Genomic DNA, 13,117 nt, shown 5'->3' on the forward strand with positions numbered 1-13,117 from the left:
ACTGGCTCTTGTGCGGGTGACACACGAGGTTTCTCGAGCGAGATGAGCGTGGCTGTTGCCAGTACCGCCTGACTGGCCTTCGTGCGGGTGACACGTAAAAGCACCCACTACACTCTCTGAGTGGTTGGCGTTAGGAAGGGCATCCAGCTGTAGAAACTCTGCCAAATTAGATTGGAGCCTGGTGTAGCCATCCGGTTGCACCAGTCCTCAGTCAATTCGTCCAACCCATGCTAGCATGGAAAGCGGACGTTAAACGATGAACGAACACACAAGGCTAACAATATTGCTTAGATTAGAAAAGAACTCCACATATTCTTGTAGCAGGATCCAAGGTCATAGTTCATCATTCTATATTGTAAATTCGTAGGTGTGCTCCAGTTATACTGAGTTTTTATACACACACACACAGTGATATACAAGACAAGGTATAAATAATGGTCATCACATGTTTTTCTTTATTTCAGCAAATTTGACTTACAGCTCTTTCCAGTAGTCATTTACAAGTTTGTTATAACGTGTTTACTCAACTGGTCCATTGATCAGTTGAGAAATGAATGATGAAAGTAGCATTAATTTTTTTTAGGCCTTAAATTTTCTCAATTGATCAATGGAGCAATGAAGTAAACCTATAAATAACGAACCAATAATGACTACTGGAAACAGTTGTAGGTCAGATTTACTGAAAAATATGTAATTATTCACACCTTGTCTTTATATATTATATGTATGTATGTATGTACGTACATGTGTATGTATGGCTTCAACAAATAGAATAGCACTGTTCGGCTAAGAGAGTAAAGATATAATAAAAACAACAAATAGCCTTGTGAAATAGAGCTACCCAGTTAAATGTCAACTGCTTTGAATGCAGCTGACAAACCATATTGTTCTTATCAGCTCAAAACACGGTATGGCACATAACAAAACACCATTTTGAGCATGGCTGTTGCCAGTGTCATGTAAATGGCACCCATGCCGGTGGCATGTAAAAGCACCCACTACTCTCGGAGTGGTTGGCGTTAGGAAGGGCATCCAGCTGTAGAAACTGCCAGATCAGATTGGAGCCTGGTGCAGCCATCCGGATCACCACTCCTCAGTCAAATCGTCCAACCCATGCTAGCATGGAAAGCGGATGTTAAACGATGATGATGATGATGATGATGATGATGATGAAACCCTGGATAGCTGTATTTCACAAGACTTGTGGTTTTCCTTAAATAATAGTAATGAAATATATACATATTACATACATACTGGCTGATGTACTCGGTAATTCCCAGGAGTAAGATGTTCTATTGAAACGCCTTATTACTCTGATAAAAGAAAGCAATTTCATTATAACAGCCACAAAAGGTGTATTTTTCGTCACAAAAACGTACAAAAACTGTCAGCTGGAGGAGGGAGAAATTGTTGGAGGTTGGTAAGAGAGGTCATTGAAAGTTGTCTAGGGACGTTGTCGGAGGTTGTCGTGGTATTTTAAAAGTGAACTTTATGAAGGTTAATTTATTGAATGTAATATATGAATGTAGCATATATGTATAGAAATATATGAATGAAGTGTTAGAAGAAAGTGCAATAATAATGTTCACACTCACTGATGGTCGCTCTTAGTAACTGCCTTTAGCTTACAGAGTTCTTGTTTTTATAACTATCGAAAAGCAGCCGTAAGGATAGACATATTGTTGAGAACAAATGATTTCATTGGAGGTCTGTTATCTCCATTCCAGCCCCTGGTGGCCTAGAAGAGGTTAGAAGGGTCAAGTGGCAAAGACATTATTCTACTTAGCAGAGGCATCTGGGAAATGTATAACTGCTGTCATTCATGGAAAAATTATTGTTTTACTGTGAGAAGAGAGCTGTTGAAGCATTAAGTGAAATTTGGCAATTGAGGATTGAATCCATGCTATACCTGCATGAAGCTACTACAAGTACATTGTAGAATAAAAAATTTATCTACTGTCATGGAGAAAGTGTAACTGTAAAAATGCAAAATTATCGGAGTAATGGGCATTCAAAAAAGTATTTATGTATAGAAATGTGTGAATGAAGAGATTCAAATTAAGGAAGAGCAATAATAATGTTTAGCAGTTCAAAACTGAGTAGTGAAATGCAGAATTAGGTTGGCTGATCGTTGGTTCAAAGTAATCGAACATAAACAATGAAATGTGCTATTTCCCTCGAGTGTTTAAAAAAAAGGGGCTGGTGGTATGAGTTATTTCCCTTACGTGTTTAAAAAAAAAAAAGTTATATAAAGTGCATATAAAGGTCCCTTCCAGGGGCCGTATTATCGATTTTTTTCAACAATCTAAGTATGTCACGAGGTTTCCAGACACGAGTTCTACTCACGTGTCAAGTTTCATCAAAATCAATAAAACGATGGAGGAGGAGTTACATAACAACGTCACAAACAAACACACACCAATTCTCCACACATGTAGTAGATATATATTATCCACTACTTTCATTAACACATTTACAACCGTGTTTAGCAATATCTCAAATTTCATGCCTTTACCCCTCAGCACACAAATGAAATGCATAAATAACTTTTGCAATCAAAAATTTCTTACTCTCAATCACAGGCATAAATGAACCTATTTTATTTTATTGATGTTTGGCTTTGCAACAATTAATTACCTCAGAATGACCATAACCCCATTCTGTAACAGGCAATTTTTTTTTTTTTTTTTTTAAACATTGCTTGATGTATGCTTCTGCAGCTCAATCAACATGCTAAATCTTTGATCCAGCCTGTTTGATCAAGTCTGCATAATCAAAAAGTAGAGCGGTATGATGACAGAGGGACCAGGGTGAGTGGAGTGAGGTGAGAGTGAAAGAGTGAAGGTATAATTACAGAAAACTATTGGCTATGAGGAAGACTGAAAGGAGCATAATGGAAAGTAGTGCTGAGTGGAGGGAGGAGGAGAGAGAAATGGAAGGCAGACAAGGAGGGTGAAGTATGGTAGCAGTGTATGCATAAATCCAATACCATCCCTCACCTCATGAGGTGGGATGGGGATGGTGCAGTGAAGAGAAGATGACTTATCAGAGGTATGAGACAGGTTTAATACCATCTTCAATTATGACTGAAGGCCATCAATAGGTGATGGGGTGAATGTAGGGAGCATACATGGGAAAAGAGGAGCGGACACTAGAAGGCAGGAGTATCAAGATAAATAAGAGGAAAAGGGTGTGAAAAAAACAAAAAAGGGGGGGGGGTGAGCAGGAGAAAAGGAAGTACAAAAGGAGGCTTGCCAGGATGTATTAGGTAAGAGAAGTAAATATGTGTATGTGAGTGTACATGTATGTATATCACAACCTCCACTGCTACCCTAATTTCAGCATTTGTTTTGTTATGCTTGACTGATAGATAGGCTATTTAGTATTGTACATTGTCAATCATCTCAGTCCTTTGTCACTGCCTTTGTAGAGCCCAACATCCTAAGGTTGGTCTTCATTTCATCCCATGTTTTTCTCAGTTTCCCCCTTCCACAGATTCCATCTACTTTGGAGTGTTCTTCATAGCTCTATAAATTGTCATGCACCATATGCTTCACATGCCTCACCACTGCAGTCTTCTCCTTTGCACACATCTGACACCTCATCAGGTTTCGTTTTCTTTTCCTCAATTCACTTGTACACCATCATTCATGCACACAAACAGTATATCATACTTGTTTCATTTCTTCCTCAGTTTTCACAAACCTTCTGCATTCAAGGTCCATATCCCAAGACTAAGCAGAATTGCATCTTGGACACAAGCATCATACAATATACCCATCACTCTGAAAGAGAAACACTTTGCTAATGGGGAACTTTCCAAACTGTTCTTACTCTGGTTACTAAGCTTTTAGAAGATTCACACTCCACTGTATGTTAAATCACCTAGATAAACTTTCAACTACTACAGTCTTCTGAGTATTTGAAAGAATCTAGTTTTCAGGTACTGCACCAGTCTATTGCTACATATGAAGTCTATCTCCTCTATTAGCCTATCTATGATCCCACAAACTCCTTGGTCAGTTTATAGTTTACACTGAGTAAACTATGAAATTTCCACCAACTTCTCAGCATAACAAGTATAGCTATTTCCTTTTCATCCCTATTTTTTAGGAAGGACAGTGATAAAGTCCTTGCTAAGCTTACTTTGAGGCTTCTTGATTCTAGGTTTTGCTTTCATTTTAGGAATTTCTTCTCCAAATCTTCAAGAGTTATCACAGCCAGATCATCTATATAACGGAATTTCCCAGGATAGTTGTTTTAAATTCATATGGTATCCTAAAGTACAATGATAAACAGAAGGGGAATGCCAAACCATTTGTCCAATCTTCATTTTCTAATCAAACACCAGATTAACAATGTAGAACCCTATCAAAGTCCTTCCCCAGGTCGACAGATGCTAGATACAGTGGCTCATTCCAAGGACATCAGTATTTCTTCCTTACAACCTCAAACCTCATCTCACTTAGACTAATTTTGTTCCTAATCAGTTCTGCTATTACTCTTTGTCAGTCAATTAGGTGCCTCTCTTGTGTCTGACACCTTCCTGCACTACTGAAAACATGCAACTTGCACATGAGTCACTTTGCCAAATATTCTCTGCATCTCATCAACTGAAGGCTCTCTTGCTTTCACATCTTCAATCACTTTACTGCTTTCAATTTGGATGGGTGATGCCTCTGTTGGGTCTATTTGAGAGGCTCTTTCTTACTCCTGTATTCTCATTTAGCTCTTTCAAAACACTTCCATGCCTTTCTTTTTGCTAAGGGCAAGTGTGCAGCTATAATTATTTCTACAAGGTTTCTATTTTGTCTGGCACAATGTCTTGGGATCCAGAACACCTCATATATATGAATCTCACAGTAAAGAACATGTGAATACTGTTTTATTCTTGCTACCTCTATTCTTTTACTTTTTTCTAAATCTGCCTGTCTTCATGGCTTCGTCTACAGTAGTCTTCCACAACCATGTCACTGGGACCAGTCACATATATAATCAATGGCCCTCAGCAAGCTTTCACAGAAACTCAGTTTTCCTCTGTTTAAAAGACCTAATTACCATCCTCCTTCCTATCATAAGCATCAACTAGAAATTCTGAACCTATAACCAACTTATTACACAAATATTCTATGTCTTTTACATTCAATTGTCTGCATGCCCACTTTGTATTCAATGATTACAAATTGAATAGCCACAAAAAAAAAAAAAAAAAAAAAAAAAAAAGCATTATATGCCACTTGATGACAAACTTTATTTTTATAAAAAGCTAAATCACCCTCAAACCATACCCTAGAAGGAATGGAAAAAATTAGAGATATTCACAATAACATGTTAATACAAAAATAGGCCTCCAAATTTCTAATATGTATTTAGAAGGATTGTAAGGACTATCTATTCATCCCTCAAGGCAGATATATATTGATCTATTGACATATCTATAAATATGGTAAGTTGAAACTGAAGAAGCACATACAAAGACATTTCATTGGAAATGATTTGAGTGACCTAAGAAACTTCATACTGGATTGAAATCTTGCCAAAGTGTCATATGGACTGCACCATCAGAAACTCATTTCTACTCCTCTGTAATTAATAAAAATGTTGATTCTCAGTACCTTTCAGAACCAAAAGAAAAACCCAACTTTGCCTTAATTCATGCCAGTTCAAAGAATTTTAATCAGCTAATTCAGGAAATACTAAAACTAGGCTACACAATAATTGTTTATTTAGTTATATCAGTTTCCATTTACTGACAGAAGTTACAATAATCACTATACACATACAAACATACATAACATATTAGTTGTAGGCAGCTGTGCAATTACAAAGTTCACTCTACAACTCTATATAGTTACAAGTTCAGTCCAGCTATTTGACACCTGGGGCATGACTTCTATTTTGGCCCAGGGCCAATCAATACCTTGTGTAGGAATTTTGTAGATGAAAACTGTAGAAAGTCTGTTATGTGTATACGAGACCCTGAATGTTGGAGTCCCATGGTTTAACATGAGCAAAATGTGATATGCTTACATTTCCTGTTGACATTATCATCAGTTGCCCAGTGTTTTTGAAGACCTGTAAAGTAAGAAATCCCTTACTTGAAAACTAATTAAGGATCAGCACTAGGAACACCGTCTGACCAATTATGTCCACGTCTAGGCCATGCTAGCATAGAAAAACGTTAAATGAATATACATAGAAGTATGTATGCACCCCCATGCATGCATTCACACACATGCTTATGTGTATATATGTAAACATTATATACACACATGCATAGACACCCACACAAACAACTATGACAGCTTACAATTATCTGTAAAAAAAAGTAGAGTTAGATGCCATGAAACAGTAGGATCAACTTTTTCTTTTAAGCCAGAGCCAACAAAGGGCTCATGACCCCTGCAGGCCCTCATAGACATTGTTCCTCTCGAATCATTGCATGTCAAACAGCTGCAGGAAAGACATGAACAAAGGAATTCCAAAGGAGAGACATACTGGGAAAAATTGGGCTTAGTAATTAGTATGCAGCCTAAACACAAGGGTAGTAAGAAAGATGAATAGGTTAGTAATACTTAAGCAGAGATGGCATGAGCCAATCCAGTTGTGAGGAGCAGGGTTCATGATCCATGGTAGTAGAAATGAATGAGAAGACAATGTACCCATGGATCAGAAGCTTGAGCAAGTCTATGTGATCTTATGTCAATCAGTTACCTTGCCTTATCGGGATACAGTCTAAAGTATCCATGTACACATCTGCACTGCCCAGATATGAAAGCCATAATTTTTTATAAGCTACAACTGAGCTTTGTAGATTGTCAATAATCATCGAGGTCCATGGTAGCTTTTGGTCCTAAAGAGCAGTCAGCCATTGAGATATGGTCCTAGCTAAAGAATGTACTCTTATGTACTTTTACTTGGAGAGATCTTTGGTTACATGCTTAAAGAGATGACATTTTCTTTAATAAGAGTAGTGTTTGTGATTTTGTTTTATATTCTGCTGAAAGAGACAAGATAAGCAAATTCCTATTAGAGGCTTCCATGATCTCTGTTCATGGAGTCAGGCAAAGGTAAAGAAAGAATGCAACAATGCCCACTGATGTGCATACGAGGGGGAATGGTTGCATGTAATAGCAAAAGAGAGTGAAGGACATAGAGGCAGAAGAGCTCTATCAACATATACTGTGATCGGACAGGAAGTTACTAATCCAAAAAAGATGGGTTGAGTTCACAGGCAAGCAGCTTCAATAGATCTGTCAGACCCAGGAGAAAGTTTGTTGATGGCAAGGGCAACAACGTTACTTTCATGAAATTTACCTACCAATGAACTCTCATTCATTGGCAGGTGACACAGTAGCTCAGGAAACTAGTGAATCTAGCTACATGGAAACAGTACTGGTGATCATTAAACGCAGAGAGAGAGATTCAGAGTGTTAGTGAACATTGTTAATGGTCATCTCCATTAACTTAGAGATGCTGGAAAGGAGCGTAATAGGTCGATAATTGCCAGAGAAGTTGCTTTCCTTGGGAAAAGGACACAATGTACTGGTTTCCAAAATTCAGAATAGATTCCTGTGCAATAGGAGAGATTGAAGAGTTTGATTAGTTTCATTATAAACTAGACTTGGCCCGTCATGTTCACAGAAAGAGACATTTTTAGGAACGGTGGCTTTGTCAGCTTGAAGTAACTGAAGATACTTTTGCACTTGGTTTGTGCATGCAAGGTGCTGAACCTGGAGATTTGCCAAGTTTGGCAGCAAAGATTCTGTAAAGATAATGTAAACAGTTTTTGGATGCAGTTTGGAAGGTGAGATAGCTTGGGAGTTATACAATGAATAGAGTTAGCCTTTGCAGTTCAGATAGTAGTCTTGCAAGTGATACACAACAGGGCAAATGTTACCAAGTTTTAGGGATGTAGGTGAGGTTTTGAGGTACTATTGGCCTTATTTTACTTGAACAACTTCAGCACAACTATGGTAAACGAAGTCCTCCACTTACAGGACTTGGAATATTGATTTTATGTTGCATGTGCGATGCTAAGAGACATACATAAAAGTATTGTTTCAATCACTTACCAATCAGTGTCTGAGGAGTTGGGCATGAAACATAGGGCACCAGTAGTAGTTGGCATAAAACTGGAAGAGCTCCACCCACTGGATTACAAAGTGAAATAAGGTGCAGAGGAAGGGATTAAGTGTTTTGTTATATATGGATGTGTGCTGGGCAACTTGATAGGTGTGGGAGATAGTTACACTCTGTTAAAAACTATATTTGGAGGTGAGAAAGTGCAAGGTGTTTGGGATAGGTATCAATCTGGTAAGCAAAGGATTAAAATTATTTCTCATTATAATAATCGACCTTTCACTTTAGATTCCTAGAGAAGACATTTTACTCTATTACTCACAAAAGTACTCCCTATCTTCATCATACAAAAAGACACATTGAATAATATAGCCAAGATCACCATTTCTGAAAACGAGTTCAACTTCCCGAGTGGGTTCAGCAGAACTAGATCTCACTGGTCTCAATTACATCATCTAACAGATGAATGACTTAAATGTTCATCATATCTTTTATATTTTCATCTTTACAACTTCATTCAATGACACTATCTGCATTTCATTCTATCCAGTTCATCTAAAACGAAAAATATTGTTTTTAGAAGAGTTTTACAAAACCTATAAACCCTTTCCAAGTGTGCAATATCATTGTTATTACTGATCTTCCTACTTTCAAAAAAACCCAAAAAAAACAAAAACAAATTTATATTAACAGTGCCACACCTCAAAAAATAAATAAATAAATAAATAAAATGTCATTGTATACCTACTTACTGAACGACCAACCTCTATACAACGAACAAGCCTATTTTCACTTTTGAAAAATAAGTCTGTTGCTCTTAGTCATCTGTAATTTACCAATCCAAGCACTTTAACTTGTGTTCTTTTCGGATTCTATAAAACCATATTATTATCTGACATGTTGATTTCCATCAGCTATTGATCTCTCAGTTTTCCGTAGGTTTCATGCACAGGAACTGAACATAAAAGCTACATGGTCTTGAATTCCAAACTGAAAATAACACTAATATAAAACTATCTATTGCAAATGAATTTGACAGAATTTTCAAGTAATGAGGCTAAACTATAAAACAAGAAGAAAAAATATTTAAAATGAATAAAAACAAAAACATACAGGATCTAGTAAAATACTTAAATAGTTCCTTCCCAACTAATGACCGCCCCATTCTGTGTATGGTACTTTCACTCCGAATTTCAACCGAGAACACTTCACAGGTCATTCGTTAACAGAAGTAGCGAGTATTACGTTTACCAGTCAATGCGTTTGTATGCATATTTTAATATCTATTAAATGATAAAGAGGAACGAGATTATTATTCAGCAGTTTGCCGCGAGTATTTACCTACAAAACTACATATTTAATACCCGTGAATTCTCAACGAGTATGCACTATTATTTTAAATGAACCTACGAAACATGAGAAGTTTTAGGAATACTATAGTGGCCCGTTCGTAGCCTGTTGCCAATAGTTAATTTAGATTTAATGACCCGAACAAAAAAGAAAAAAAAAACCTTTCATAAGCTTCACACAAATACACAAACATATACAAGACGGCCAAGTAAAATAATAGTAAAAATAAAAAAAATCCAGAAACAAAACAACGTTGAAAAGAGAAAATAAATGAATGGTATTGACTCTTCTTTCTCCTTAACATTCCATTTACCTTGTCCGCTAGACGAAGCGATTTTCATCGGTTTAATTTTCTGAATATAAACCAACTATAAAAGTTAATACTAAACGTTATCAATGTAAAAATATATTATACATATATTATCAATATAATTCAAATGCAACTTAAAACGACACTGGAAGAATGAGGAAAATGTGATTTTCAGCTTCTGATTTATTTTCTTTTACCAGCAGCACCACAATGAAAACCAATATGTCACATGTAGTGAACATGTGTAACTTAAATAAAAGTGAGTGGAACTGATACTTAATGGTGCTGACAGGTCAATTAGTATATTTGATATAGATATCGATGGAGTGACCCCACCCACAAACTAACTCATCGTTCTTGGTGATAAACGTTTGCGGTTTCAATATCGATAACAGACATACACCACTCAAGTAAAGTAGCTTTTATGAATATCAATCATTTCTTAGCCGACTTCCGTGTGTGACCAATTGAGAAAGAGGTTAAGTGAGGAGAAGACAAAAAAAATTGGATGATAATAATAACAGCTACTGAATAACGAAATGCAGTAGTGATAAATGGGATATTATATATAACACGCACATACTGTTGTTGACTGATAAACAATTGCTTCTAAATTTACAACAGCTATTGTCGCCATAGTCTCTTTTTTTATATAGGATACGCCTTAGATAATAAAGAGGACAAGGAGACAATATATACATATATATATATAGTATTAGGGAAAAGAACCAAGGTTTATGAACTCATCGATGAAAATCCAGTCACATATAGAAAAATTAATACTTAAAAAGCACAATAAATGAGTATATTTTACTCTGTAAAGCTCAATTTAATTTTAATTTTTTATAAATTGATTTTAATTGAGTTTTTACCTGTAATTTTGGATTTTGTCCCTAATATTACATACATATATATATATATATATATATATATATATATATATACACACACACACACACACACAAAGAGGCACGCATATACATATATAGATAGATATATTATAACTACATATACACACACACACATATATATATATAGAGAGAGAGAGTGAGATACGATATTCCCCCTTATGTAATGGACAAAATTCATTAATTAATGGATGGCCTTTTTCTAGTGTCTTCAAGCATCATGTGTATTAAATCATATAAGCATAGATTCCCCACCACCAACCTTCTGTATGGAAATGTAAGTAAGTATAGGTTAAATGAGGTAGTTATGAGAAAACGCTCAAAAAACCGAGGACGAGAAAGAACACAGTTCAGAGGCGATTTTAACATATTTCCTGTCTTCCTGTCCTCTTAAAAAGCATAGTGAAACGAAAATTTAAATCAAAAATAAATCAAATCCGGCATATTTGGTTAGCTTATGCAAGAAATGAACATCCTAAGTAATTAAATAATCGAAAAAGATACGAGGATATAAGATAATAAGTGATTATTATAATATAAAACGGAGATACACACATATATTATGGATTAGACATTAACAAAAATATATATTAATGGGGTTAGTATAGGGTGGAAAATAGAGACTTGGAAAATGGAATCGATGGAATTTTTTTCTCCAAGGCAAAACGTCTATAACTTACAGGTAGATTTGGACTGATTTCAGCTGAGCAGGAATGACAATAAAATCTGTTCAACCTAGGTTGGCTTTCAAACGCTGCCTCCGCCATTTTCACCAGCGGATTCAGTTGAGATGAAAACGAAATTCCGTCCCCTTGTCGTCGAAAAGGAGGAACTACCAGAGGACGCTGCTGCTGTTTGTCGTCGTCACCGCTGGACTAGCTTTCATTTATTTATATTTACATATTTATTTACTTCTTTATTCATTCATTTGTTTATTTCTTCTTTTTTTTTTACCAAAACAGAATGGTACGATCAAAATGTTGGACGTGAAACCGTGTGTTTTTTGTTTAGAAATTATTTATTGTAACAACATGAAATATATTGATAATAATAATAATTTATTCAGCTATTAATCACATTAATCATAAAAAAGATATTAAAATGTATTTAACAGTGTTGGTGACGAATTAACAAGAACCGTTTGGTCGTCGAACAGAATGCTTCGTGGTATGTTTTAAAAGCATGGCCTCACTCTCTAGAAGAAACCAGCAAAAATAATTCTATTATTGCTAATATGTGTAACTGGATGTCATCTATTTATTTTAAACATATTTAAAATTACATGTGTGTGTATTACATATAAAAAAAAAAGAGAGAATACCCAACAAATATTGCAAAAAATGTCTCCATATATCTATAAACATGTTTTAATGAATTTAATTAAGGATAATCAATAAAGAAATAAATCATAAAATAAATGGTATTTTTGAGGGATTAATTACATTATAGCAGTTGTCTCCCTTATAGGATGAGGAGCTATTTTGTTGGTGAACTTATAATTAATGTAACTATAACTTAACATAATACTATAAAATATTTATAGCAGTTTTAGCCCTAACTATTTGAACAATTATTCTAATAGCAATTAAATTTCGACTATTTTCCCTCTTCTTCTGAGCTTGAAGAACTACAACTGCATTTTCCTATCTAATCATTTGATGAAAATATCTGTTAGTAATACAATGTTGATTGAAACCTATAATTTTTATCTTTTTCATTTTTCTAAAATAATTGTAATTAGTTTAAATTCTTTCAAATAAAACAATGTTTGTAACAACTTTACGAATTATCTCCCTTAGATTTGCTTTATAAGTTTCACTGAGACAAACAGAATCTTGTATGGATTCTAATTATTTCAAGGTTACACATATTAATATCGACTCCAGTGTATCATGGGTAATTATTTCCTCGAATTAAATGGCAAAATCAAGTTTCGTGAGATCGGAACTCGTTGTGGGAAGGGATTTAATAAGATTAGAAAATTTTTTTCAGCTAAATAAATTACCTTTGGCATCTTGTTTACATTCTGAGTTCAGTTCACCTTTCAACTTTCTACGATTGGTAATGATAGTCATTTTTACACCAATTTTTCGAGTTCTAGGACTTACAGACCCATTTATCTGGTTTTCATGGTGTATAAGTGACCAAGATCACAGCATTCCCTCTAAATGAAATGCCAGTATGTTGCAGCTGAGTGGACTGGAGCAACATAAAATGAAGTGTTTTACACAGCATCCAGTCCAGAAATTGAAAGCACAACATAACCTAGCAACTGTTGCAGGCACTTCCAAGAAACAGTTGTCCCTACATATCAGTAGACAGTGCTAAGATGATGTTTGCACTGTATTAAGAGATGTTTACATGAAGAGAAGTATATTCTCAAAGGCTATGATGCTAGGTGTTTCCATTATTTTGTTCAACCCCTGTATATATATATATATATATATATATATATATATATATATAT

At 35.3% G+C, this 13,117-nt stretch overlaps 1 protein-coding gene across 2 annotated transcripts in view; it reads right to left on the reverse strand.

Annotated features, from left to right (window-relative positions):
- Nucleotides 1-11,506, reverse strand: part of LOC106875013 (E3 ubiquitin-protein ligase RNF126) — a 48,130-nt gene extending 36,624 nt beyond the window's left edge. The window contains exon 1 of one of the 2 annotated variants that reach the window (XM_014922960.2): nt 11,331-11,506. In XM_014922960.2, coding sequence (XP_014778446.1) covers nt 11,331-11,417 — 87 coding nt within the window. In that variant the 5' untranslated portion in view covers nt 11,418-11,506. The remainder of the gene's footprint in view (nt 1-11,330) is intronic. The other variant, XM_014922959.2, reaches the window with a different exon arrangement.
- Between the last annotated feature and the right edge of the window lie 1,611 nt (nt 11,507-13,117).

This window comes from Octopus bimaculoides, chromosome 10, assembly GCF_001194135.2.
Source record: "Octopus bimaculoides isolate UCB-OBI-ISO-001 chromosome 10, ASM119413v2, whole genome shotgun sequence".
Taxonomy (NCBI): Eukaryota; Metazoa; Mollusca; class Cephalopoda; order Octopoda; family Octopodidae; genus Octopus; species Octopus bimaculoides.